At 37.7% G+C, this 27,654-nt stretch overlaps 1 protein-coding gene across 1 annotated transcript in view; it reads left to right on the forward strand.

The window, feature by feature from the left end:
- Positions 1 to 27,654, forward strand: part of LOC133659241 (dachshund homolog 1-like) — a 478,649-nt gene that overhangs the window by 373,037 nt on the left and 77,958 nt on the right. The window contains exon 5 of the mRNA XM_062061974.1: positions 2,541 to 2,656. Coding sequence (XP_061917958.1) covers positions 2,541 to 2,656 — 116 coding nt within the window. The remainder of the gene's footprint in view (positions 1 to 2,540; positions 2,657 to 27,654) is intronic.

The following is a 27,654-nucleotide window of genomic DNA, read 5'->3' on the forward strand; positions in this document are numbered from 1 at the left end:
TCCTCTTATCGAACCGATTCCTTATCGATTCTCTTATGGAGTCCAGATAGGTTGTTGTATATGGAACAAAACACACAATATTTGGTTTAACAAAAGCTCACTTTTATTATATAATAAAAAAATAAAATCTAATAAATAAATAAATATTGACTGTTGCCCCCCTAAAAAAAAAATAAAAAAAATTGACTGTTGTTACCCAAAGTATATTAAGTGGGATTTTTCATAAAAACAAATATATACAGTAACACAAAAACAAGCTGTCTCTGTGATCACTATAGGTGTATAAATAATAATATAGTGTTAAATAAAATCAGTCCCTTGGGCACAAAACTGGAAATAATACAGCTCTCCAAAAAGTGCACTTCTGCTGCTATTGGAACATAACTGTTTGTTATGATGCTTTGACATTTTTGCACTTTATTTCTTTATTGAAAGAAAATTCTATGAAGAGAAAAGTTGTTTGCAAATGTGGTTACAATGCTAAAAAATGAAAAGTTAAAGCTAAAAAAAGAAATACACTTTATTGAGTTAACATTATTTCTTTATAGGGGGAAAGATGTTATGAGCTAGGGAATATAACAACTACACTACCCAGCATGCAACGGGAGTGACGAGCATGCATGGTAGCCCCGAAAAGTGTTGCATGTCGTCACCCGTGAAAGTAAACGTCAAGAACTCAGCCAACACGCCTCGTCTGCATTATTTATAATTAGACAGACAACACATCTACAGTGTGATTTTGTTTTGTTTACAAGGAAAGAAAAACAAAAGTTGAAAAAGGGAGATGTGTTGTATATATATGTATGTGCTGCGGTTGTTTTAAGAAGGTTGCGACAGCTGCCGTAAAGGAGGTGCGTTGCTAGCCTGGTTGCTATGTTTCCGGTTGGTGGTAAAAGTGTTGGTCATGTGTTTTACCCTGCTCAAATCTCTCAGTAAAGTTATTCATTGGATTATACCTTTTGTTTTGAACTTTATTACACATTGGAGCACTTTTTCCCGTCCATTGTTTTCCTGCTTTCGCTATCTGCGCCTAATGACTGAGCTACGTGACGTCATTTATTGTGATGTCCCACGGAGCATTTCTGGTCGGGACGGGATTCGTTCCGAGGGGTTCGAATATAGAACCAACTCTTTTTCTTTACTATAGTGGTCTCGATAACGGGTACCGGTTTTTAAAAAGGGATTCGAGTCCGAGGACTCGGTTCTTTTCTTATCGAACAACCGGGAAAACCGGTTTCGAGTATCATCCCTAGTGTACGTACTAAATAGGTGTGCTTAAAAGAAACTAGAGTTGATTATTTATTTAGATTCAAAACCGATTCAGAATTTTCCAAAATAGATTTTTTTTTAAAACGATTGAGCTTATTGGAGACACTCCGTGATGGGCGTGGACAAACAAAGCTAATCATCATTAAAGCTACACACACACACACTAAACTGTGTCCCATACTAAAAGTATTCAATCCCAGCATGGAGGCGAGACTTGGGCCGGGAGTGTGGCGCCTGTGAGGCGTATTTAAAGTTGCTGAAAAACGCTATAATACGAGACCTTTAAGATAAAAGCAAGCTCATTTTACAGAGGATTTAGTAGCCCGATAAAGCCGCGACTATTGTACGCGGCGTAATTTACGACGTCAATATGTCAGCGGTGTCAAGTCGGCCATAACTCATCGTCAGCTCCGAGACACCTTCTTCGTAAAGAGTATACCTTTATAGACTTTTGCCCCCTCGCTCCTTGATGATATGCTTTTACTCGCACCCCCGAAGGCCTCTCTCCGTAACTGTGAGCCGGCAAAGTAGCTATCGATCGCCGCTCGCCGCCGTATTAACACGCCAAGCAGAAAGAGGCGGCGGAAAGTCAGCCCGGGTGCTATCTGCCTTTTGTCCTCCTCCCCCCCCCCCGTCAGGTGACTCGGTCATTTATCACGGCTGGATCTGCTCGCACCCTCGTCGGGTGTAATAAACCCCCGTCAGAGTGGTCCAACAGGTCTGAATCACTCTGTCACACCACCTTCCAGCTACGGCACGCATTAAATCAAGCAAGCGGAACATTTCCTAAGGCAGCCATTGCCTTTTAATTTCCTGAAGAACCTTAAAATACCATTCATTACCACAACTACACATATTTGGTTTTAAGAAGCCTCATAAATCAATAGTGGCCTGACTGCCATAATTATAACAAGTTAACATGTAATTTTCCAGACCGAGGCCGAAGAGTTTAGCATATGCAAACGAGGCAATTGGAATGGTGCGGGGGGCGGGGGCGGGGCGCGGGGATATTAATGCGGAGAGGAACAGGTAACGAGGTGCGGGTTATGAATTATGCATCAAAAAGTGGTTGATCTTCAATAAAAGGAAATGAATTCAGCGTGTAATCTAATTAGTTGTGGAAGTCTATTATGTTGAGCTGCAGAAAGCAACTGTCCTTGAAAGGAAATGTATTTACACTGCTCGTTCGGTAATGTTAACACCGCCCCCCTCCCGCACCCGGGCACACCACCACCGCCACTCAAGCGCCTTGTGTCTTTGTCTCTTTACAGCTCCAGACCCGGGCGGCCCCCGAAGAGAACCCAGAGCGTGACATCGCCGGAGAACCCTCACATCATGCCGCACACTGTCCCCGGTCTCATGTCCCCCGGCATGATGCCACCCACAGGTAGGATCGGTACCCCCGTTTTAAAAAGATCCGGTCGAGGGACGTGCACTTTGAAGTACACTGCAAAAAGTCAGTGTTCAAAAACAAGAAAAAACAAAACAACAATTAGGGGTATTTTATTTGAACTAAGCAAAATTATCTGCCAATAGAGCAGTGGTTCTTAACCTTGTGTGAGGTACCGAACCCCACCAGTTTTGTTGGAGGTACCGAACCCCACCAGTTTTGTTGGAGGTACCGAACCCCACCAGTTTTGTTGGAGGTACCGAACCCCACCAGTTTTGTTGGAGGTACCGAACCCACCAGTTTTGTTGGAGGTACCGAACCCACCAGTTTTGTTGGAGGTACCGAACCCCACCAGTTTCATATGCGCATTCACCGAACCCTTCTTTAGTGAAAACCGAACCCTCACCGAACCTCACCGAACCTCACCGAACCCTTCTTTAGTGAAAACCCACCGGTTTTGTTGGAGGTACCGAACCCACCAGTTTTGTTGGAGGTACCGAACCCACCAGTTTCATATGCGCATTCACCGAACCCTTCTTTAGTGAAAAATAGAATGTTGGGTTTTTTTCAAATTCAAGACAAAGTTATATGTTTTTGGTAACACTTTAGTATGGGGAACATATTCTAAGTAACAAAGACTTAATTTAGAGTTATTTGGACACTAGGGGAACATATTCTAAGTAACAAAGACTTAATTTAGAGTTATTTGGACACTAGGGGAACATATTCTAAGTAACAAAGACTTAATTTAGAGTTATTTGGACACTCTGGGAACATATTCTAAGTAACACAGACTTAATTTAGAGTTATTTGGACACTAGGGGAACATATTCTAAGTAACAAAGACTTAATTTAGAGTTATTTGGACACTAGGGGAACATATTCTAAGTAACAAAGACTTAATTTAGAGTTATTTGGACACTAGGGGAACATATTCTAAGTAACAAAGACTTCATTTAGAGTTATTTGGACACTAGGGGAACATATTCTAAGTAACAAAGACTTAATTTAGAGTTATTTGGACACTAGGGGAACATATTCTAAGTAATAAAGACTTAATTTAGAGTTATTTAGACACTAGGGGAACATATTCTAAGTAATAAAGACTTAATTTAGAGTTATTTGGACACTAGGGGAACATATTCTAAGTAATAAAGACTTAATTTAGAGTTATTTGGACACTAGGGGAACATATTCTAAGTAACAAAGACTTAATTTAGAGTTATTTGGACACTAGGGGAACATATTCTAAGTAACAAAGACTTAATTTAGAGTTATTTGGACACTAGGGGAACATATTCTAAGTAACAAAGACTTAATTTAGAGTTATTTGGACACTAGGGGAACATATTCTAAGTAACAAAGACTTAATTTAGAGTTATTTGGACACTAGGGGAACATATTCTAAGTAACAAAGACTTAATTTAGAGTTATTTGGACACTAGGGGAACATATTCTAAGTAACAAAGACTTAATTTAGAGTTATTTGGACACTAGGGGAACATATTCTAAGTAACAAAGACTTAATTTAGAGTTATTTGGACACTAGGGGAACATATTCTAAGTAACAAAGACTTAATTTAGAGTTATTTGGTTAGGGTTAGGGTTAGAGGGTTAGGGTTATAATAAGGCCATGCCGAATAAGGCATTAATAAGTAATAATAACTAGTTAAGAGCCAATATGTTACTAATTTGCATGTTAATAAGCAGCTAATTAATGGTGAATATGTTCCCCATACTAAAGTGTTAGCATGTTTTATTACTGGTGCACTTGATGAAGCGTGCATGAACATCACCTTGTTCAAACAACAAAACCAACACAGTGCATAAACTCACAACAAATGACACACCTGCAAACCAGTCAGCTGTTGCCGTATCCGTAATACACCGATAGGGAGAAGTTTTTATTTACACGATGAGTCGGGTGTGTCTTGACCTCCGCCGAACCCCTGAGGCCGACTCACCGAACCCCTAGGGTTCCATCCAACCCAGGTTAAGAACCACTGATATAAAACAAGAAAATTCGGCTTGTCAAGACTTTCCGAAACAAGTAAAATGAGCTAACTTCAATGAACCCAAAAATACATTAAAATAAGTATATTCTCACTAATAACAAGTGTACTACTATATGAGTACGTATTTCCTATTGTTTCATTGAAAACTAGACAGCAAAGACACAATTGTGTCAAAGTCATGATTTTTTTTGTTCATGCTTGAAGTAAGAAATGATGACTTTAAAAAAGTAGTTTTCTACTTGTGAGTGTTGATGACACAACAGTTGATATTCTAGTTTCAAGCATGTTTTACTCAATATAGCTCATCAAATCTCAGCAACGAGCTGTAATATCTTACTGACATCATTTAGGACCAAAACACTTCAAACAAGTAAAACACTCTAACATAAAATCTGCTTAGGGAGAAGAATGATCTTATCAGACAGAAAATAAGCAAATATCACCCTTATTTGACATATTTCATCTTACTTAGATTTCACTTTTTGCAGTGTAGTCAGTGTACAGCTTGGGTAGATCTACCGAACACGAGTTAACACGCAGCTTTAATTAGACTAAGACAAACTTTATTGATCCACAAGGGAAATTGTTCCACACAGTAGCTCAGTTTCAAAGGATGGAAAGGATAATGCAGGTATTAAGTAGACTAAAAATGTACCGTGGTAGCAATATAAAATACAACATGCCGTATTTTTCAGACTATAAGTTGCAGTTTTTTTCCTAGTTTGGCCGGGGGTGCGACTTATACTCAGGAGCGACTTATGTGTGAAATGATGAACACATTAGCGTAAAATATCAAATAATATTATTGATGTCATTGACGTAAGAGACTAGACGTATAAGATTTCATGGGATTTAGCGATTAGGAGTGACAGATTGTTTGGTAAACGTATAGCATGTTCTATATGTTATAGTTATTTGAATGACTCTTACCATAATATGTTACGTTAACATACCAGTTGGTTATTTATACCTCATATAACGTACACTTATTCAGCCTGTTGTTCACTATTCTTTAGACATTTTAAATCGCCTTTTAAATGTCTATTCTTGCTGTTGGCTTTTATCAAATACATTTCCCCCAAAAATGCGACTTATACTCCAGTGCGACTTATATATGTTTTTTTCCTTCTTTATTATGCATTTTCGGCCGGTGCGACTTATACTCCGGACGACTTATACGCCGAAAAATACGGTAATCGATTTTTGAAAATGATGAGTCAATTTCAAATCGAGGTGAATAAGAATTGTGGATCGAATGTGAATTGATTTGTATGTGCAGCCTTACACTGCAAAAAGTCAGTGTTCAAAAACAAGAAAAAAAAATACAAAAATGAGGGGTATTTTACTTGAACTAAGCAAAATTATCTGCCAATAGAACAAGAAAATTTGGCTTGTCAAGACTTTCCAAAACAAGTCAAATTAGCTAACCTCAATGATCCCAAAAATAGCTTCAAATAAGTATATTCTCACTAATAACAAGTGCACTTTTCTTGGTAGGAAAAAAAAGAACTTTTTGCTCAATATGTTGAAAAATATTCTTAAATGAAGTAAATGCTAGTGCCGTTATCTTGACATAATGATATGAGCTCGGCATTACATTTCTTGAAACCAGCAAACTTATACTAAAAATGAATTTATTGTTCTTAATGGAAAGGCAAAAAGGCAACGCTCAGGCAAATCATATTGTCTAAAAATACATTTTTCCATGGATAACATGACATCATCACGCCAAGTGCGTGCTCTTTCAGTCAATTAGTGCGCATATACACAGCCCGGCCCCCGGCCAAAAAATGTTTAATTGTAATTTTGAAGAATTCATCTGAATGTGCATGAACTATTTCTGTTAAAAATTGTTAGAAATGTTAAATGTTTAAATATGAACTGTCCGTTTACTGTACTGTGCCAACTGTACTACTATATGAGTACGTGTTTTCTATTGTTTCATTGGAAATAAAACGGCAAAGTCCATTTGGCTGTCATCTGTTTTAATTATGAGACACAATTGTGTCAAAGTCTTGATTTTTGTATTTCATGCTTGAAATAAGAAATGATGACTTTAAAAAAGTTGTTTTTTACTTGTGAGTGTTGATGACACAACAGTTGCAACAGTTGATATTCTAGTTTCAAGCATGTTTTACTCAATATAGCTCATCAAATCTCAGCAACAAGCTGTAATATCTTACTGACATCATTTAGGACCAAAACACTTAAAACAAGTAAACCACTCTAACATAAAATCTGCTTAGTGAGAAGAATTACCTTATCAGACAGAAAATAAGCAAATATCACCTTTATTTGACATATTTCATCTAACTTAGATGTCAGTTTTTGCAGTGTACTAAAGCCTACCCAAGTGTACTAGTCACAGTATTGCTGTCATGCTGGAACCTACTTGAGTGCGCCGTGCGGCTCGTCCTGGAAATGGCAACTGGTCTACCAAAAACATGTCTTCCGCCCCTGGAAAAAAAACAAAGAGATGGTTAGGAGGAGTGATGATGATGATGATGATGATGATGGGCGGTGGGGGTGGTTTGCAGTGAATAAATTGAAGTGGAGATCTTTTCTCTCAGATTATTCCGGTAGATGTTGCATTTGTTGCCTTGAGTGCATTCTAATTAGCACGATTAAATCCACTCTCCCGCTGTATGTACATAGGCGCTGGTAGACGCTGGTTTTATCGCCACGAGAATCAACAACAAGCGGTTCGGGGTCCTGACGCCCCCTCAGGGCCAATAAGTCTTATTACGACTAATGCTTTTGTTCTATTTGCGGCTGGCTGGCTGGCTGCTTTGATGTCGGTGGCTTCAAGTGCCGCCATTTGCATATTGTTGTGCCGCTCGCCTTCTTGGCACGTCTAACCACGTTATAGCCTTCTCGCGTCTCATGTTCTCTGGCTGTAAATGATATTTACTGTATGTACTTGACGCACGCATCATTAATCATCACCATTCCTTGGTTAAAGGCCTACTGAAAGCCACTACTAGCGACCACGCAGTCTGATAGTTTATATGTCAATGATGAAATCTTAACATTGCAACACATGCCAATACGGCCAGGTTAACTTATAAAGTGACATTTAAAACTTCCCGGGAAATATCCGGCTGAAACGTCGCGGTATGATGACGTATGCGCGTGACGAAGTCAGAGTAACGGAAGTTATGGTACCCCGTAGAATCCTATACAAAAAGCTCTGTTTTCATTTCATAATTCCACAGTATTCTGGACATCTTTTGCAATTTGTTTAATGAACAATGAAGGCTGCAAAGAAGACAGTTGTAGGTGGGATCGGTGTATTAGCAGCGGACTTAAATTTCCCGGCAAACTTCCGGCTGAAAACGTTTCGATATGATGACGTTTGCGCGTGACGTCAACGGTTGAAGTGGAAGTATTTGGAGCCCATTGAATTCAATACAAAATAGCAAAATTCCACAGTATTCTGGACATCTGTGTTGGGGAATCTTTTGCAATTTGTTTAATGAACAATGGAGACTGCAAAGAAGAAAGCTGTAGGTGGGATCGGTGTATTAGCGGCGGACTACACCAACACAACCAGGAGGACTTTGAGATGGATAGCAGACGCGCTAGCCGGCGACCTCACCTTGACTTCCTCCGTCTCCGGGCCGCCGACCGCATCGGTGATCGGGTGAAGTCCTTCGTCGTACCGTCGATCGCTGGAACGCAGGTGAGCACGGGTCGTGATGAGCAGATGAGAGCTGGCGTAGGTGCAGGGCTAATGTTTTTAGCATAGCTCTGTCGAGGTTCCGTAGCTATGTTAGCTTCAATGGCGTCGTTAGCAACAGCATTGCTAAGCTTCGCCAAGCTGGAAAGCATTAACCGTGTGGTTACATGTCCAGAGTTTGGTAGTATTGTTGATCTTCTGTCTATCCTTCCAGTCAGGGACTTATTTGTTTTGTTTGTATATGCAGTTAAGCCCGATGCTATCACGTTAGCTCAGTAGCTAAAGTGCTTCACCGATGTATTGTCGTGGAGATAAAAGTCACTGTGAATGTCCATTTCGCGTTCTCGACTGTCATTTTCAAGAGGATATAGTATCCCAGGTGGTTTAAAATACAAATCCGTGATCCACAATAGAAAAAGGAGAGAGTGTGGAATCCAATGAGCCAGCTTGTACCTAAGTTACGGTCAGAGCGAAAAAAAAATACGTTCTGCACTGCACTCTAGTCCTTCACTTTCACGTTCCTCATCCACAAATCTTTCATCCTCGCTCAAATTAATGGGGTAATCGTCGCTTTCTCGGTCCGAATCTCTCTCGCTGCTGGTGTAAACAATAGGAAAATGTGAGCAGCCTTTCCTCCGGTGACGTCACGCTACTTCCGGTAGGGGCAAGGCTTTTTTTTATCAGCGACCAAAAGTTGCGAACTTTATCGTCGTTCTTCTATCTTAAATCCTTTCAGCAAAAATATGGCAATATCGCGAAATTATCAAGTATGATACATAGAATGGATCTGCTATCCCCGTTTGAATAAAAAAATTCCTTTCAGTAGGCCTTTAAAGCGGACTCTGCTTGGCCAATCGCCAACTAGGGACGAAACGGTTTCGATAAATGTGATATTGTTCTCCCGCTTTTTGCAAATGGAATGATCATATTTACTGCGTTTTATCAGTCGACCACGTTTAGCTTCACAGGACAACAAACGTTGCTATTTTTAATAAACACTAGGGGTGTAACGGTATGTGTATTTGTATTGAACCGTTCCGGTACGGGGGTTCCGGTTCGGTTCGGAGGTGTACCGAACGAGTTTCCACACGGACATATTAAGTAGCGTAACGCACGTTGTGTAAACAACGCACACCAAGCATGCTAGCAGCTAACGGGCTAGTATAGACTGACCATACGTCCTCTTTTCACCGGACCTGACAGCTGTCAGGGCGGAGTTTCTTAAATGCCTCAAATGTCCGGCATTTTGAGTTAGGGTTGCGTGTATTTTCAATGTACGTTCAGGGTTAAGAAGGGGTTGAAAACAAAACAAATTGTGTGAGGGAGGGGCAGAGACAGAGAGAGAGAGAGAGTTATGATAAACGCGCATGCGTCGCCAGGCTCTGCTTTTTATCCATAGATTTATCACATTTAATGTTTTATTATCTATAGCAGGGGTGTCAAAGTGTGCCTCACAGCTAATGTTTTAAAGGCACATTCTAAAAATACTATTCAAATAAACAAAAACATAACAAAAGTGACATAAAAAAAGCTTAAAGGTTAAATGTAATTTAGAAAAAGTTGCAATGTTGACTAATAAAACAAAGCTGTGTTTTTTTTCTTTCAAACTGTCATTGCTCAAAACATAATATTGAATCAAAATCAATGTTATTATGAATTATTGACCTATCCAAGGTTCCCATTACTTCTCATCAAATATTACACTTTTTTGGTGGAAGATTTTGCAAATTTGGTAAATAAATAACCCAAAAAATAATATTTTGTTGTTTTCTTACTGTACCGAAAATGAACCGAACCGTGACCTCTAAACCGAGGTACGTACCAAACCGAAACTTTTGTGTACCGTTACACCCCTAATAAACACCAATTGTTGTTTTTTTTATGCGGCAACAAAGTAGTGAACGACTGGCAAAGTGCGAGCTGGACATGCAATTTTTGTCTCATTCCTCGCGGGTATAAAACATTTTCAGTTAAACTAAAAATAACTAGATATAATAAATAGACCTGCTCAGTGGACTAGTAGTTAGAGCAGGGGTCACCAACCTTTTTGAAAGCAAGAGCTACTTCTTGGGTAGTGATTAATGCGAAGGGCTACCAGTTTGATACACACTTCAATAAATTGCCAGAAATAGCCAATTTGCTCAATTTACCTTTAACTCTATGTTATTATTAATAATTAATGATATTTACACTTAATTGAACGGTTTAAAAGAGGAGAAAACACGAAAACAATGACAATTACATTTTGAAACATAGTTTATCTTCAATTTCGACTCTTTAAAATTCAAAATTCAACCGAAAAAAAAAAGAAGAGAAAAACTAGCTAATTCAAATCTTTTTGAAAAAATTAAAAAAATAATTTATGGAACATCATTAGTAATTTTTCCTGATTAAGATTAATTTTAGAATTTTGATGACATGTTTTAAATAGGTTAAAATCCAATCTACACTTTGTTAGAATATATAACAAATTGGACCAACCTATATTTCTAACAAAGACAAATCATTATTTCTTTGAACATTGATTTAAATTGTCAGGAAAGAAGAGGAAGGAATTTAAAAGGTAAAAAGGTATATGTGTTTAAAAATCCTAAAATCATTTTTAAGGTTGTATTTTTTGTCTAAAATTGTCTTTCTGAAAGTTATAAGAAGCGAAGTAAAAAAAATTAATGGATTTATTTAATTAAAAGAAGACCAAGTCTTTAAAATATTTTCTTGGATTTTCAAATTCCATTTGAGTTTTGTCTCTCTTAGAATTAAAAATGTCGGTCAAAGCGAGACCAGCTTGCTCGTAAATAAAATTTAAAAAAATAGAGTCAGCTCACTGGTAAGTGCTGCTATTTGAGCTATTTTTAGAACAGGCCAGCGGGCTACTCATCTGGTCCTTACGGGCTACCTGGTGCCCGCGGGCACCGCGTTGGTGACCCCTGAGTTAGAGTGTCCGCCCTGAGATGGGTAGGTCCGAGTCATACCAAAGACTATAAAAAATGGGACCCATTACTTCCCTGCATAAAGAGTTGGAATTGGGGGTTAGATCCGAAAAAAATATTCCCGAGCGTGGCCACCACTGCTGCTCACTGCTCCCCTCACCTCCCAGGGGGTGGAACAAGGGGATGGGTCAAATGCAGAGGGTCATTTCACCACACCTAGTGTGTGTGTGTGTGACTATTAGTGGTACTTTAACTTGAATAAAACTGCTGTCATTTGCTTTACATCGTAAGTCATAATTAACATTAACTTGAGAAATTAACACATTTGTTTCGATTTTTTACGTTTTAAATAGGGACTAAAAAATCTAATATATTTTTTGAAATGTTTCTCTCGCATTTTGTGCAGAATAAAAAAAAACTGGTTATACTTTTTTTTTTTAAATTATTCTTTAAAATATTATTTCATTGTATTTTTATTTTTTTTGTTTAAATGGCATTTAATTGTATTTTATTCATGAAATTGTACCAGTTTCAGAAGACTTCTTAGATAGTGTTAACTTGTTGATATTTTCTCAAAAATGCTACGCCAAAAGTATTTATTATTTCAGCAATATAAAAGCCCTCTGCACATGAAATAACACCACTTTACACTCTTTTAATCTAATATAGCAGTGTTTTTCAACCACTGTGCCGCGGCACAGTAGTGTGCCGTGAGATACAATCTGGTGTGCCGTGGGAGATTATCTAGTTTCACCTATTTGGTTTAAAAATATTTTTTGCAAAACAGTAATTGTAGTCTGCAAATTATGTGTTGTTGTTGAGTGTCGGTGCTGTGTAGAGCTCGGGACCGTGTAATACTCTTCCATATCAGTAGGTGGCAGTCGGTAGCTAATTGCTTTGTAGATGTCGGAAACAGCGGGAGGCAGTGTGCAGGTAAAAAGGTGTCTAATGCTTAAACCAAAAATAAACAAAAGGTGAGTGCCCCTAAGAAAAGGCATTGAAGCTTAGGGAAGGCTATGCAGAACCAAACTAAAACTGAACTGGCTACAAAGTAAACAAAAACAGAATGCTGGACGACAGCAAAGACTTACTGTGGTGCAAAGACAATGTACATCCGAACATGACATGACAATCAACAATGTCCCCACAAAGAAGGACAAAAACAACTGAAATATTCTTGGTTGCTAAAACAAAGTAGATGCGGGGAATATCGCTCAAAGGAAGACATGAAACTGCTACAGGAAAATACCAAAAAAAGAGAAAAAGCCACCAAAATAGGAGCGCAAGACAAGAACTGAAACACTACCCACAGGAAAACAGCAATAAACTCAAAATAAGTCAGGGTGTGATGTGACAGGGGGTGACAGTACACCTACTTTGAGACAAGAGCTATAGTGATGCATGCTTGGTTATGCTTTAAAGTCATATCCAACAATTGCGACAACGACTTTTTACTGTCAACTGAGTTTAGTTTTTTAATGATTTCTGCTGGTGGTGTGCCTCCGCATTTTTTCAACGCAAAAAAATGTGCCTTGGCTCAAAAAAGGTTGAAAAACACTGTAATATAGTAATGCTGCCTGAGGCTGAGCCAATCAGGGGCCAGGATACAAAACAGTGCGCTCTGATTGGTTTGGTGCCCTCTAAGTGGCCAATACTACTGTAGTATTGCTATTTTTAGTTTGTTTAGCACTTTGTATGTTTGGAAATATTTAATTTAGGAACAAAAAATTGTACAGTATGCTTTAAAAATCTTTCAAATCCGCGATGTAGTGAAGCCACAACATTTGAAGCGCAATGTGGGGAGAAACGACTGCAAGTCCAAAAATCTCCCAAGACGTTGAACATTTTTTTCTAAATGTTTTTGTTACATTTTGCAGTGATTGTTTGACAAAAATGTGTGTTTCAGAAGATTGCCAAGACATTGTTACCATTATAAAACTTTATACAGTACTTGTTGCTATTTTAGCTAATGTGCTACCGAGAAACTAGCGTAGCTTGAATCAATCGCAGCAATTTTACATTTGATTTGTTTGAACTAGTGTTGTCCCGATACCAATATTTTGGTACCGGTACCAAAATTATTTCGATACTTTTCTGTACTTTTCTAAATAAAGGGGACCACAAAAAAATTGCATTATTGGCTTTATTTTAACAACAAATCTTAGGGTACATTAAACATATGTTTATTATTGCAAGTTTGTCCTTAAATAAAATAGTAAACATACAAGACAACTTGTCTTTTAGTAGTAAGTAAACAAACTAAGACTCCTAATTAGTCTGCTGACATATGCAGTAACATATTGTCATTTATACACCTATTATTTTGTACACATTATTAAGGACAAGTGGTAGAAAATGAATTATTAATCTACTTGTTCATTTACTGTTAATATCTGCTTACTTTCTCTTTTAACATGTTCTATCTACACTTCTGTTCAAATGTAATAATCACTTATTCTTCTCTTCTTTGATACTTTACATTAGTTTTGCATGACACTACATATTTGGGTATCAATCCGATACCAAGTCGTTACAGGATCATACATTGGTCATATTCAAAGTCCTCATGTGTCCAGGGACATATTTACTGACTTTATAAACATAATATACATTTAAAAAAAATGAAAGAAGATGTCGTGATGCCACAAAATATCGATGTAATCATAGTAGTACGTGCCTGTACTTGGTATCATTACAGTGGATATTAGGTGTAGATCCACCAATGGTGTTTGTTTACATTTTGACGCCAGTGAGCTACGGTGTGTAGTGAAGCATGTTTAGCTATTCCTCGTCCTGCAGTGATAATGATACTTGTAAGAAACTTACTTTATTTGTCACCATGGAGGCAAGGATTAGTGATTTAGAAGTAGCTAAAACACTGCCGACGGCGGATGGACGTTGGCTGCCAGCTAGCTAGCCATGTCTTAAAGCTACCTCTTCCTGAGGGCGTTTCAGTGTTATAACTTCACCTTTATTTTTACTTTTCAAGCCAAAATGCGTCCGTTCTCCCTTTTGTGTCTACACACTGTGTCTGTTTGTAAGTACTCTGTGATTGTGCGCTGCCGAACATGCTCGTCTGCTCGTAAAACCAGCAATGACTCGACATGACGACGACGCTGGCGCGGGGAGGTGGTGGACTGGTACTTTTCAGAGGCGGTATAGTACCTAAAAGGATTCATTAGTATCGCAGTTTTTTTTTTTTGATTGATTGAGACTTTTATTAGTAGATTGCACAGTACAGTACATATTCCGTACAATTGACCACTAAATGGTAACACCCCAATAAGTTTTTCAACTTGTTTAAGTCGGGGTCCACTTAAATTGATTCATGATACAGATATATACTATCATATATACTATCATCATAATACAGTCATCACACAAGATAATCATACTAATACCGGTATACAGTTATTAGTATAGTACTGAAAATTATTCATTAGTATCGCGGTACTATACTAATACAGTTATTAGTACTGGTGCAACCCTATTTTGAACTAAAAAATCCAAATGATCATAGCCATGCAGTACAACAACACGTACATCCACAGTTAAGTTTTGTATTTTTTTATTACAAAAAGATATATATTTTTTACTGTCTCTAAACACCAAGTATGATTCCTTGCCTGACAAAAGCTTTTAGATTAAATTACCGCACATTGTCGCTTTAACAGACTTGCAGTTATCTGTCCTTTTTTTTCTGTAACATTAGCCTGAAAGTGTTTTTTCTTGCTTGTCCTGCAGGCAAAAAACAAAAAAAAGAGCATTGTGTTGCAAGGTGTTTGAAAGCCAACACCCAGCAGAGGATGGGCACATCCTCGCCATCCACAACAATGGAAGGCTCACTTGCTTTGAACGCGCAGGGCGAGGTCGGTCGGTCGGTCGGTCGGTCGGTCGGTCGGTCGGCTATCTGCGGCGACTTAAAGGCCGAAGTGAAGGCGGAGGAGGACAATGATGAGAGAGAGCCGTGTTATTTAGTGGAACATAAAGCAACACAGACGCCTTTTGATATCATCCCCTTTAAGCCCAGGGGGGACGCTATGATCTTGACATTTAGTGGAGGCAGTCGGGGGGGCACAGATAAAGTAATTGACTTTTTTCTTTGTTCTCATAACTGCTTATTCGCTAACTGCGACCCGGGCCAACGCAACTTTTCCAGCCCCGTCCGCCGTTGTAATTGAAAGCTTGCTTCTTTTTTTTGGGATGATAGCATTAGGCGGTAAATGTCAGCGGCGTCGCAGACTATGACAGTCCTCTAATTGGATATAATTGACCACACATAAGCTAGCATCCAAGCAGGCGGCTAATTGACGCCGTCGTCAGTCGCAGGGAGCGCTGATTGATGAGAAAATGGCGGAGCCGGGAGAAAATGTCTTAAATAGTTGTCGTGTCACGTCCTATTACTTCATTTCTCGCTCAAGTCGGGCGCCCGAGCGCGGATGGATCGCGGGGCGGCGGCCAAACCGCGGGCTTTGTTGAAGATTGAAGAGCTTGATGTCCGCCCGGTAACGGGTTTAGGTCTGGAAGGTGAAGTATTTTATTATTATTTTAAAAGTGATCACCAAAATGACTGCCGAGCGCGGCCACCGCTGCTGCTCACTGCTCCCCTCACCTCCCAGGGGGTGGAACAAGGGGATGGGTCAAATGCAGAGGGTCCAGTGTTTCCCATAAACTGCCAAGATACCTGTGGCGGTGGGGGTGTGGCTATGGGCGTGGTCACCATGACATCATCGAGCAATTTGCATAATTTACTACAATGATTTGATTTTCTCTAAAAAGGCTCAAAAAATGTATACTTACTAATTAATAATAACAGTTTTGTTTCAAACGTCCATCCAATATAATTACAACACTTTATGTACATATTTATATACAGATTTGAACAATAAGTTATTCACTGAAATATATTTATTAATTGTGGTTCTTACAAAAAATATATCTTATAAAATATAAAAGCTAAAATGTCTCTTAAAGCTCTGCCCCTTTAATTAGTGCATACTAAATAATTTAACTTTAGCCTACTACTACAAGCATATTATTTACCAGCAACATAAAGTGAAACAGAGGCAGAGGTGTCCTGCCACAGTCAGTAACAAATAAACAGAAAACAGTAGTGGTCAAATAGAAATAAGGCAACAAGAGAAGTATCCTACACTTCTCTTTTGTAAAGTAAATCTGAACAGCCGATACGGGCATCTACATCTACTATATGATTTGCCTGAGAAGCTGGACAGGACAAAAAAATATATATATATATTTTTTTTATTTGTCGCGGACGTAATTCTTTCGTGGCGGGCCGCCACAAATAAATGAATGTGTGGGAAACCCTGTGGTCATTTCACCACACCTAATGTAGGGCTGGGTGATATATGGAATATACTGGATATATCGCGGGTTTGTCTCTGTACGCCAACGTTCCCTCTAAGGTGCGCGCTTGTGCAATTGCGCACTGCTCGAGCGTCCTCTGCGCACGGCAAATCTACGCCACGCACAAAATCAAATAAAAAAATTAGCGCACAACAATTTTCGACACACGGACACGACAGAGAAAACTTGTTCAAATATTGTAACGTCTGTCGAGACGCTTTGAGGACATGAATTCCATCCATCACTTTACTGAGCAAAAGTCTTTATTGTCGGCCATAAACACTAGGGATGTCCGATAATGGCTTTTTGCCGATATCCGATATGCCGATATTGTTCAACTCTTTAATTACCGATACCGATATCAACCGATACCGATATCAACCGATATATACAGTCGTGGAATTAACACATTATTATGCCTAATTTGGACAACCAGGTATGGTGAAGATAAGGTACTTTTTAAAAAAATGAATCAAATAAAATAAGATAAATAAATTAAAAACATTTTCTTGAATAAAAAAGAAAGTAAAACAATATAAAAACAGTTACATAGAAACTAGTAATGAATGAAAATTTGTCAAATGAAGTGTTAAAGGTTAGTATTATTAGTGGAGCAGCAGCACGCACAATCATGTGTGCTTACGGACTGTATCCCTTGCAGACTGTATTGATATATATTGATATATAATGTAGGAAGCAGAATATTAATAACAGAAAGAAACAACCCTTTTGTGTGAATGAGTGTAAATGGGGGAGGGAGGTTTTTTGGCTTGGTGCACTAATTGTAAGTGTATCTTGTGTTTTTTATGTGGATTTAATTAAAAACAAACAAAAAAAAAAAAAACGATACTGATAATAAAAAAAAACGATACCGATAATTTCCGATATCACATTTTAACGCATTTATCGGCCGATAATATCGGCAAACCGATATTATCGGACATCTCTAGTTGATATTCTAGTTTCAAGCATGTTTTACTCAATATAGCTCATCAAATCTCAGCAACAAGCTGTAATATCTTACTGACATCATTTAGGAGCAAAACACTTAAAACAAGTAAAACACTCTAACATCAAATCTGCTTAGTGAGAAGAATGATCTTATCAGACAGAAAATACTTACATTTCACTAGGGATGTCCGATAATGACTTTTTGCCGATATTCCGATATTGTCCAACTCTTTAATTACCGATACCGATATCAACCGATACCGATATCAACCGATATATACAGTCGTGGAATTCATTATTATGCCTAATTTGGACAACCAGGTATGGTGAAGATAAGGTACTTTTTTTAAAAATTAGTAAAATAAGATAAATAAATTAAAAACATTTTCTTGAATAAAAAAGAAAGTAAAACAATATAAAAACAGTTACATAGAAACTAGTAATGAATGAAAATTAGTAAAATTAAGTGTTAAATGTTAGTACTATTAGTGGAGCAGCAGCACGCACAATCATGTGTGCTTACGGACTGTATCCCTTGCAGACTGTATTGATATATATTGATATATAATGTAGGAAGCAGAATATTAATAACAGAAAGAAACAACCCTTTTGTGTGAATGAGTGTAAATGGGGGAGGGAGGTTTTTTGGCTTGGTGCACTAATTGTAAGTGTATCTTGTGTTTTTTATGTGGATTTAATAAAAAAAATTTAAAAAAAAACAAAAAACAAAAAAACGATACCGATAATAAAAAAAACGATACCGATAATTTCCGATATTACATTTTAACGCATATATCGGCCGATAATATCAGCAGGCCGATATTATCGGACATCTCTACATTTCACTTTTTACAGTGTGGGAAACAGCCTTACCCAGACTGATATAACCACGCTGCAAAAAGTGAAATCTAAGTAAGATGAAATATGTCAAATAAGGGTGATATTTGCTTATTTTCTGTCTGATAAGATAATTCTTCTCACTAAGCAGATTTTATGTTATTTTTATTTTATATATATATATGTATATATATATATTTTTTTTTTATTTCCAATGAAACAATAGAAAATACGTACTCGTATAGTAGTACAGTTGTTATTAGTGAGAATATGATGCCGAGCGCATTTTATTATGTCAAGATAATGGCACTAGCATTTACTTCATTTAGGAATATTTTTCAACGTATTGAGCAAAAAAGGTTTAATTTTTTTTCCACCAAGAAAAGTGCACTTGTTATTAGTGAGAATTTACTTATTTTAAGCTATTTTTGGGTTCATTGAGGTTAGCTAATTTGACTTGTTTTGGAAAGTCTTGACAAGCCACATTTTCTTCTTCTATTGGCAGATAATTTTGCTTAGTTCAAATAAAATACCCCTCATTTTTGTATTATTTTTTTTCTTGTTTTTGAACACTGACTTTTTGCAGTGCATGTCCACTGTAGAGGACACTGCTTGTCAGAAAGTAAAAGGTGAAAGACACTAAAGTGAACATTATTGTTTGACACTGGATGATTACTCGTTTTCAGATGTCACAATGTTAGCACAATTGACAAAAAAGCCCTAAATTGGGAAATTTTCACTTTTATAATTTGTACCTGAAATGTAATATGTTCGTCTTTTGCTCACGTCCAACCCATTCACAACATTTTGTGAGATTTAGTCCAGCATTGTGTGCGTAATCCTGATACCAGGATAACGAAGAACATGTATGGGTGCAACAGTATTGTACATACCACGGTATTTTGGCTTCAAACCTTTTTCAAATGTTTAACTGGAATGGCATTGTTATTTAAATGAACCGCCGCCTTCTACATCTTTTTTCATTACTTCCACGCGCTAAGCAGAGCAGCGAGACTCGTGTTGGAACACATTGTTAACACATGTACTCCTGCCCTTGACACTTCTTCCATTTCAGAGAGGACATCTTAATGTGCTTAGCTTCCCATTTAATGGCAAATACTCTCATATATGCAGCGTATGTGAAAGCACGTGTAAGTGTGTGCACGTGTGCAGGAAGGCTTTTTGCACTGGAGCTTTTCCAGTTGCTGATGCATCGCGCGCACGCACACACACACACACACACACACACACACACACACACACACACACACACACACACACACACTCTCTCTCTTGTATTTGTCACCTTCTTGAGACCACCGAAAAAATGCCTACCTCTTTAGTACCAGCCTTTCTAGATATATAAAGATCTGTATTTACAACATTAATAATATATACATACTATGCAAATATTAAAAAGCTTGTTGTGAAAAATGAGTTTGGAATTTCACAGGAAAAAGGTGACAATTTCACAAGAAAAACTTAGAATTTTGGCAGTTTTAACATAAGTCGTAAAAGTTGAAAAAGATTGTAATTTTACTCAACAAAAGTCACAATTTTATAAGAAAACTTTAACATTTTGGCAATATTATAATAATAATCAGAATTTCACTTGGCGAAATTACGACAAAAGTCATAATTTTAGTGTATAAACTAACTGTTAATGGCCACTATAGTCTTGTAGTGTATTTGTTCATACTATGGTCACATATGGGACGCGGGTTGTCTTACGTCAGCACCGGAAGTCGTAAAATCAGCTGTTAATCTGTTTATGTTTACTTATGTATGCACATTAAATCAACAAAAAAATCCTGACTTTGGAGCAATGTTCACGGACTCTAGTATTTGGCTTTCTATTAGATGCAATGGTTTTCCGTGTTGGGACCATGATTTATGTCCTAACTTGTTCACACCTCCTCATATGGAAGGTACTTTTCCTTGTTGATGTCTCAAGAAGGGTAGAAATACAAGAACACACACACACACACACTCTTGTATTTGTTACCTTCTTGAGACCACCGAAAAAATGCCTCCCTCTTTAGTACCACCCTTTCTAGATATATAAAGATGTGTATTTACAACATTAACAATATATACATACTTTGCAAATATGAAAAAGCTTGTTGTGAAAAATGAGTTGGAATTTCACAAGAAAAAGGTCACAATCTCACAAGAAAAATTTAGAATTTTGGCAGTTTTACAATAAGTCGTAATATTACTCAACGCAAGTCAAAATTGTACAAAAAACATTTGTGCAATATTATGATAAAAGTTCCCTCAATAACAGTCGCAATTTTACAAGAAAAGCTTACAATTTTGGCAATTTTATGAAAATAGTCGTAATTTTACTCAACGAAAGTCACAATTTTATAGGAAAACTTTAAAATGTTGGCAATATTATAATAACAATCGGAATTTCACCTGGCAAAAAGTCAACAGTGCGCCTTATAACCCGGTGCGCCTAATGTACGGAATAATTCTGGTTTTGCTTACCGACCTCGAAGCTATTTTATTTGGTAAATGGTGCAATGATAAGTGTGAGTAGTAGATGGCAGTCACACATAAGAGATACGTGTAGACTGCAATATGACTCAAGTAAACAACAGCAACATTTTTAATGTTCCATTGAAAATATAGAACATTACATAATTACATAATCATTTGTTGGTCACTGAACTAAAATCTCTCGTGAGCCTTAAAGCATAACAATAATTAGAAATCTGATTAGTATTTTTATTTTTCATTATTACTTCAGGTGTATTTGAAAGACACTAAAGTGAACATTATTGTTTTACACTGGATGTTTACATTGTCACTTAAAAGACATCAACTGTAAGTTTTTTTCTAATATTGGCTTGAAACAGTGGATGTTCCTGCACAATTATTTGCACTTAAAAAAAAACAAGATTTTAGTAATAAATATGATTACCGTATTTTCCGGACTATAAGGCGCACTTAAAATCCTTTTTTTCCCCCTCAAAACTCGACAGTGCGCCTTATAACACGCTGCGCCTAATGTACGGAATAATTCTGGTTTTGCGTACCGACTTCGAAGCTATTTTATTTGGTACATGGTGTAAGGATAAGTGTGACCAGTAGATGGCAGTCACACATAAGAGATACGTGTAGTCTGCAATATGACTCAAGTAAACAACAGCGACATTTTAAATGTTCCATTGAAAATATAGAACATTACATAATCATTTGTTGGTCACTGAACTAAAATCTCTCGTGAGCCTTAAAGCATAACAATAATTACAAATCCGATTAGTATTTTTATTTTTCATTATTACTTCAGGTGTGTTTGAAAGACACTAAAGTGAACATTATTGTTTTACACTGGATGTTTACATTGTCACTTAAAAGACATCAACTGTAAGTTGTTTCTAATATTGGCTTGAAACAGTGGATGTTCCTGCACAATTATTTGCACTTTAAAAAAATCACCATTTTAGTAATAAATATGATTACCGTATTTTCCGGACTATATGGCACACTTAAAATCCGTTTTTTTCCCCCTTTGCTTACCGACCTCGAAGCTATTTTATTTGGTAAATGGTGCAATAATAAGTGTGACCAGTAGATGGCAGTCACACATAAGAGATACGTGTAGACTGCAATATGACTCAAGTAAGCAACAGCAACGTAGTATTCAGTGTTTCCCATAAACTTCCATAGATACCTGTGGCGGTGGGGGCGTGGCTATGGGCGTGGTCACCATGTCATCATCAAGTAATTTGCATAATTTACTACAATGATATGATTTTTTCTAAAAAAGGTAAAAAAATGTACACTTACTAATTAATAATGACAGTTTTGTTTTAAACGTCCATCCATGCATCCATTTTACAATATAATTACAACACTTTATGTACATATTTATATACAGATTTGAACAATAAGTTATTCACTGAAATATATTTATTAATTGTGGTTCTTACAAAAAATATATCTTATAAAATATAAAAGCTAAAATGTCTCTTAAAGCTCTGCCCCTTTAATTAGTGCATACTAAATAATTTAACTTTAGCCTACTACTACAAGCATATTATTTACCAGCAACATAAAGTGAAACAGAGGCAGAGGTGTCCTGCCACAGTCAGTAACAAATAAACAGAAAACAGTAGTGGTCAAATACAAATAAGGCAACAAGAGAAGTATCCTACACTTCTCTTTTGTAAAGTAAATCTGAACAGCCTATATGGGCATCTACATCAACTATATGATTTGCCTGAGAAGCTGGACAGGACAAAAAAATAAAAAAATAAAAATAAAAAAATAAATCTATTTGTGGCGGACGTAATTCTTTCGTGGCGGGCCGCCACAAATAAATGAATGTGTGGGAAACACTGGTATTGGCTTGAAACAGTAGATGCAATGATTTGCATATAAAAAAAATAATGTTTTTTTGATTACCGTATTTTCCGGACTATAAGGCGCACTTAAAGGCCTACTGAAAGCCACTACTAGCGACCACGCAGTCTGATAGTTTATATATCAATGATGAAATCTTAACATTGCAACACATGCCAATACGGCCGGGTTAACTTATAAAGTGACATTTTAAAATTCCCGCCACACTTCCGGTTGAAAAACTCCTTTGGATATGATTTATGCGCGTGACGTCACAAAATGCACGGAAGTGTTTGGGCCCTATTGGACACAATACACAAAGCTCTGTTTTCTTCGACAAAATTCCACAGTATTCTGGACATCTGTGTTGGTGAATCTTTTGCAATTTGTTTAATGAACAATGGAGGCTGCAAAGAAGAACGTTGTAGGTGGGATAGATCGGTGTATTAGCGGCTAAGTACAATACTTACAGCAACACAACAAGGACTACTTCCTACGCCTAGCCGATGCTTGCCGCCAAACCCACGGATGAAGTCCTTCGTCGCGCCGTTGATCGCTGGAACGCAGGTGAGCACGGCTGTTGATGGGAAGATGAGGGCTGGCTGGCGTAGGTGGAGCGCTAATGTTTTTATCATAGTTCTGTGAGGTCCGGTTGCTAAGTTGCTAAATTAGCCTTAGCGTCGTTAGCAACAGCATTGTTAAGCCTTACCAGGCTGAGAATTTTTAACCGTGTAGTTACATGTACATGGTTTAATAGTATTGTTGATCTTCTGTCTATCCTTCCAGTCAGGGGTTTATTTATTTTGTTTCTATCTTCATTTAAAAACGATGCTAGCACGTTAGCTCAGTAGCTAAGTGTGTCACCGATGTATTGTCTTGGAGATAAAAGTCACTTTAAATGTCCATTTCGCGTGCTTGACTCTCATTTTCAAGAGGATATAGTATCCCAGGTGGTTTAAAATACAAATCCGTGATCCACAATAGAAAAAGGAGAGAGTGTGGAATCCAATGAGCCAGCTTGTACCTAAGTTACGTCCAGAGCGAAAAAAGATATGTCTTGCACTGCATTCTAGTGCGTCACTCTAACGTTCCTCATCCACAAATCTTTCATCCTCGCTCAAATTAATGGGGTAATCATCACTTTCTCGGTCCGAATCTCTCTCGCTCCATTGTAAACAACGGGGAATTGTGAGGAATACTAGCTCCTGTGACGTCACGCTACTTCCGGTACAGGCAAGGCTTTTTTTATCAGCGAGCAAAAGTTGCGAACTTTTTTGTCGATTTTCTCTACTAAATCCTTTCAGCAAAAATATGGCAATATCGCGAAATGATCAAGTATGACACATAGAATGGATCTGCTATTCCCGTTTAAATAAAAAAAAATCATTTCAGTGGGCCTTTAAAATGCTTTTTTTTATTTCTCAAAAGTCGACAGTGCGCCTTAAAGCACAACAATAACTAGAAATGTTTTATTATTACTTCAGGTATTTTTCACATTTTGTTGACTCTCCGACTTTATTCGTTTAGCTTTAGTTATATTCCGGTTGAGTTGCTAAACTGAGGTCTCGATATGGAACTTGGCATTGAACATTGCCGGGCTACGCATTTACGAATGTTTTCTAGAAATTCTAGATTTTCTTTGGATTTTATAATCAAGTCCATCTCTTCCGTCCAGTCTAGGGAGTCAAAGTCTAAATATTTAGGTAGTTTTGATGTGCAATTAGAACGTTGAACAGATCACCGCCGCCACTTCAAGCTCCTTTTAAAATAAAATCCAATTTTTTAGCGTCGGCTTGTCATAAGGTTAGCACTCGCTGTAATTGATGCAAAATGTGTATTAAAGTGAAATTCCACATTCAACATTCGGCTGCTTTGCATCTGTTACGTGTCGTCTTGCCCAGGGTGTGCTCCTTACAAAACGCCGAGTAAAAAGTCCCCAGAATACCACTTAAAAAAAGGAAGAACCTGTCTTTTGTGTAGCGGCGCGGAGTTAATCTGATTTTAATTGAATTATCCCGGTTAGTTGCGGTAGGGCACAGGCATCGGGGTGTTTGTGGTAAGAATGTTCTGACATTGGCGCAGGTATGGGGCAGCTAGCATGTTAATTAATGATGAAGATCCTGACAATATGCGGAGGCATGACAGCGTTAAGCCAGTCGGCTGCTGCTTCCTTTGCATATTAATAGATCCTTCATTATTATTTAATATGACAGCTGCTCCAAGGGCTACCATCAGACCTTGTCTCTGTTATTTGCTGTTTTTGGGCTCCCCGTGTGACACCGCTGCCACGCTAGTCTCCTTTAAAACCTTGTTGTTGTTTTTCTCTTCTTTCTTCTTTGACAAGTTTGCCAGCTTTTTTCCGGACCGGCGTCTCTCTCGACGCCAGCGTCTGAATCTAAAGGTGACTTTGGGAGACCGTACCAGGCGCCATTGTTTTGTTTGCATAGTAATGAATGCAGATTAGCGCCGAGTGGGACTGTTGACGTTTCGACTTCCCGCTGCTTAATGGACTTGTTGCTCGGCGCGCCGTCTTCTTGCCGGTCTTCCTCATTACGCCCGCCGCGTCGGGCATCAATGTTCCGAGGATATGACAATTGATCTGCTGGAATGAAGCAGTTAGCAGAACAAAGATTTTCATTTAGGCGGTCGATCGTTCGGCCGGAGATAAAGCGGTGGGCGGAGCCTTTGATTCCTTTTATCATAAACATCGGATCAAACATCATTTCTTCGTCGTCCTCCCTTTATGCGGTTTAATCCAATTCCTAGCATTATTCTGAACGTAGCTCAATGGAGCCCATACCTCCACCAAGGCTGAACAATCCTTATTTCTGATGTTGCAATGGGAGCAGAATTGTCACCAAAACAAAATAACATATATTGATTTTGTACTAACTAACGTTTGACAAATTTAGTTAAGTCATTTTTGTGTACACCAGATAAATAGCAATGGAAAACTAACAAACACCAATAGCGAGCATGTCTCTGCCAAGGCCTAACAATTGGGCATTGAGTGGTTTCCTACTTAGTCCGACTTCAATGATTACCTCTCAAAAGACCATAATGGATGTCACCACATGACCATTGGTGGAGAAATATTCTACAGAAACACACTACTGAGCATCGAAATAACAATCAACAGTGTACAAAATGGGATATTTTTCGTCGCAATTCAAAATCAATCGCATCACAATTTGTAGCACCCATCCGATACTGTATCAGCCAGTGGTACCGCTCGTAGTTAGTTGATTCGAGCGGTAGTGGCGGGTAAACCATTTCACCGCCGGGATCGCTTAGCTATCTTCTGGCGTTGCCCGACCTCGTCTCACAAGATTGATTGATTGATTGAGACTTTTATTAGTAGGTTGCACAGTGAAGTACATATTCCGTACAATTGACCACTAAATGGTAACACCCCAATAAGTTTTTCAACTTGTTTAAGTCGGGGTCCACTTAAATTGATTCATGATACAGATATATACTATCATATATACTATCATCATAATACAGTCATCACACAAGATAATCACATTGAATTATTTACATTATTTACAATCAGGGGTGTGGAGGGGGGGCGGGGGGGCGGGGATATGGATATCAAGTAGTGGACATAGAGAGAGAGAGAGAGAGAGAGAGAGAGAGAGAGAGAGAGAGAGAGAGAGAGAGAGAGAGAGAGAGAGAGATCAGAAGGCATAAGAAAAAAAATATATAATATCTGCATTTGATTGTTTACATTTGATTATTAGCAATCTGGGGAGGGTGTTAGTTTAGGGTTGTAGCTGCCTGAAGGTGAACTTTTATTACGGTTTTGAAGGAGGATAGAGATGCCCTTTCTTTTATACCTGTTGGGAGCGCATTCCACATTGATGTGGCATAGAAAGAGAATGAGTTAAGACCTTTGTTAGACCGGAATCTGGGTTTAACGTGTTTCTCTTTAAATATCCTTCTTGAAAATGGCCTTGCAAATATACACATACCGTATTTTCGGAGTATAAGTCGCACCTGCCAATAATGCATAATAAAGAAGGAAAAAAACATATATAAGTCGCACTGGAGTATAAATCGCGTTTTTTGGGGAAATGTATTTGATAAAAGCCAACACCAAGAATAGAGATTTAAAAGGAAATTTCAAATAAATCAAGAATAGTGAACAACAGGCTGAATAAGTGTACGTTATATGAGGCATAAATAACCAACTGGTATGTTAACGTAACATATTATGGTAAGAGTCATTCAAATAACTATAACATATAGAACATGCTATACGTTTACCAAACAATCTGTCACTCCTAATCGCTAAATCCCATGAAATCTTATACATCTAGTCTCTTACGTGAATGAGATAAATAATATCAGTGTTTCCCACACATTCATTTATTTGTGGCGGCCCGCCACGAAAGAATTACGTCCGCCACAAAAAAAATAAAAATAGAAATAAAGTAAAATAAAAAATAAAAAATATATATATATACACAGGTATATTAAAAATAAAAAAAAAATAAAAATAATTTTTTTATTTTATTTTATTTTTTTTTCCTGTCCAGCTTCTCAGGCAAATCATATAGTTGATGTAGATGCCCATATCGGCTGTTCAGATTTACTTTACAAAAGAGAAGTGTAGGATACTTCTCTTGTTGCTTTATTTGTATTTGACTTTATTAAATGTATTTATATTAGAAACACCACATGTGTATATAACAAAGGGTGCAAAGTCTGCAGGCAGTAGGAAACACATGGTTAAGTGTAGGGAGTAAAACTGATGGCAGTCTAAAGTTCAAGATTTTTGGAGCTCTTTGTTCAGTGGATCAGATGTTTGATGAAGCTCTGTGTCTATCTACCACCACTACTGTTTTCTGTTTATTTGTT

Source organism: Entelurus aequoreus, linkage group LG10, assembly GCF_033978785.1.
Source record: "Entelurus aequoreus isolate RoL-2023_Sb linkage group LG10, RoL_Eaeq_v1.1, whole genome shotgun sequence".
In the NCBI taxonomy this organism is placed as follows: Eukaryota; Metazoa; Chordata; class Actinopteri; order Syngnathiformes; family Syngnathidae; genus Entelurus; species Entelurus aequoreus.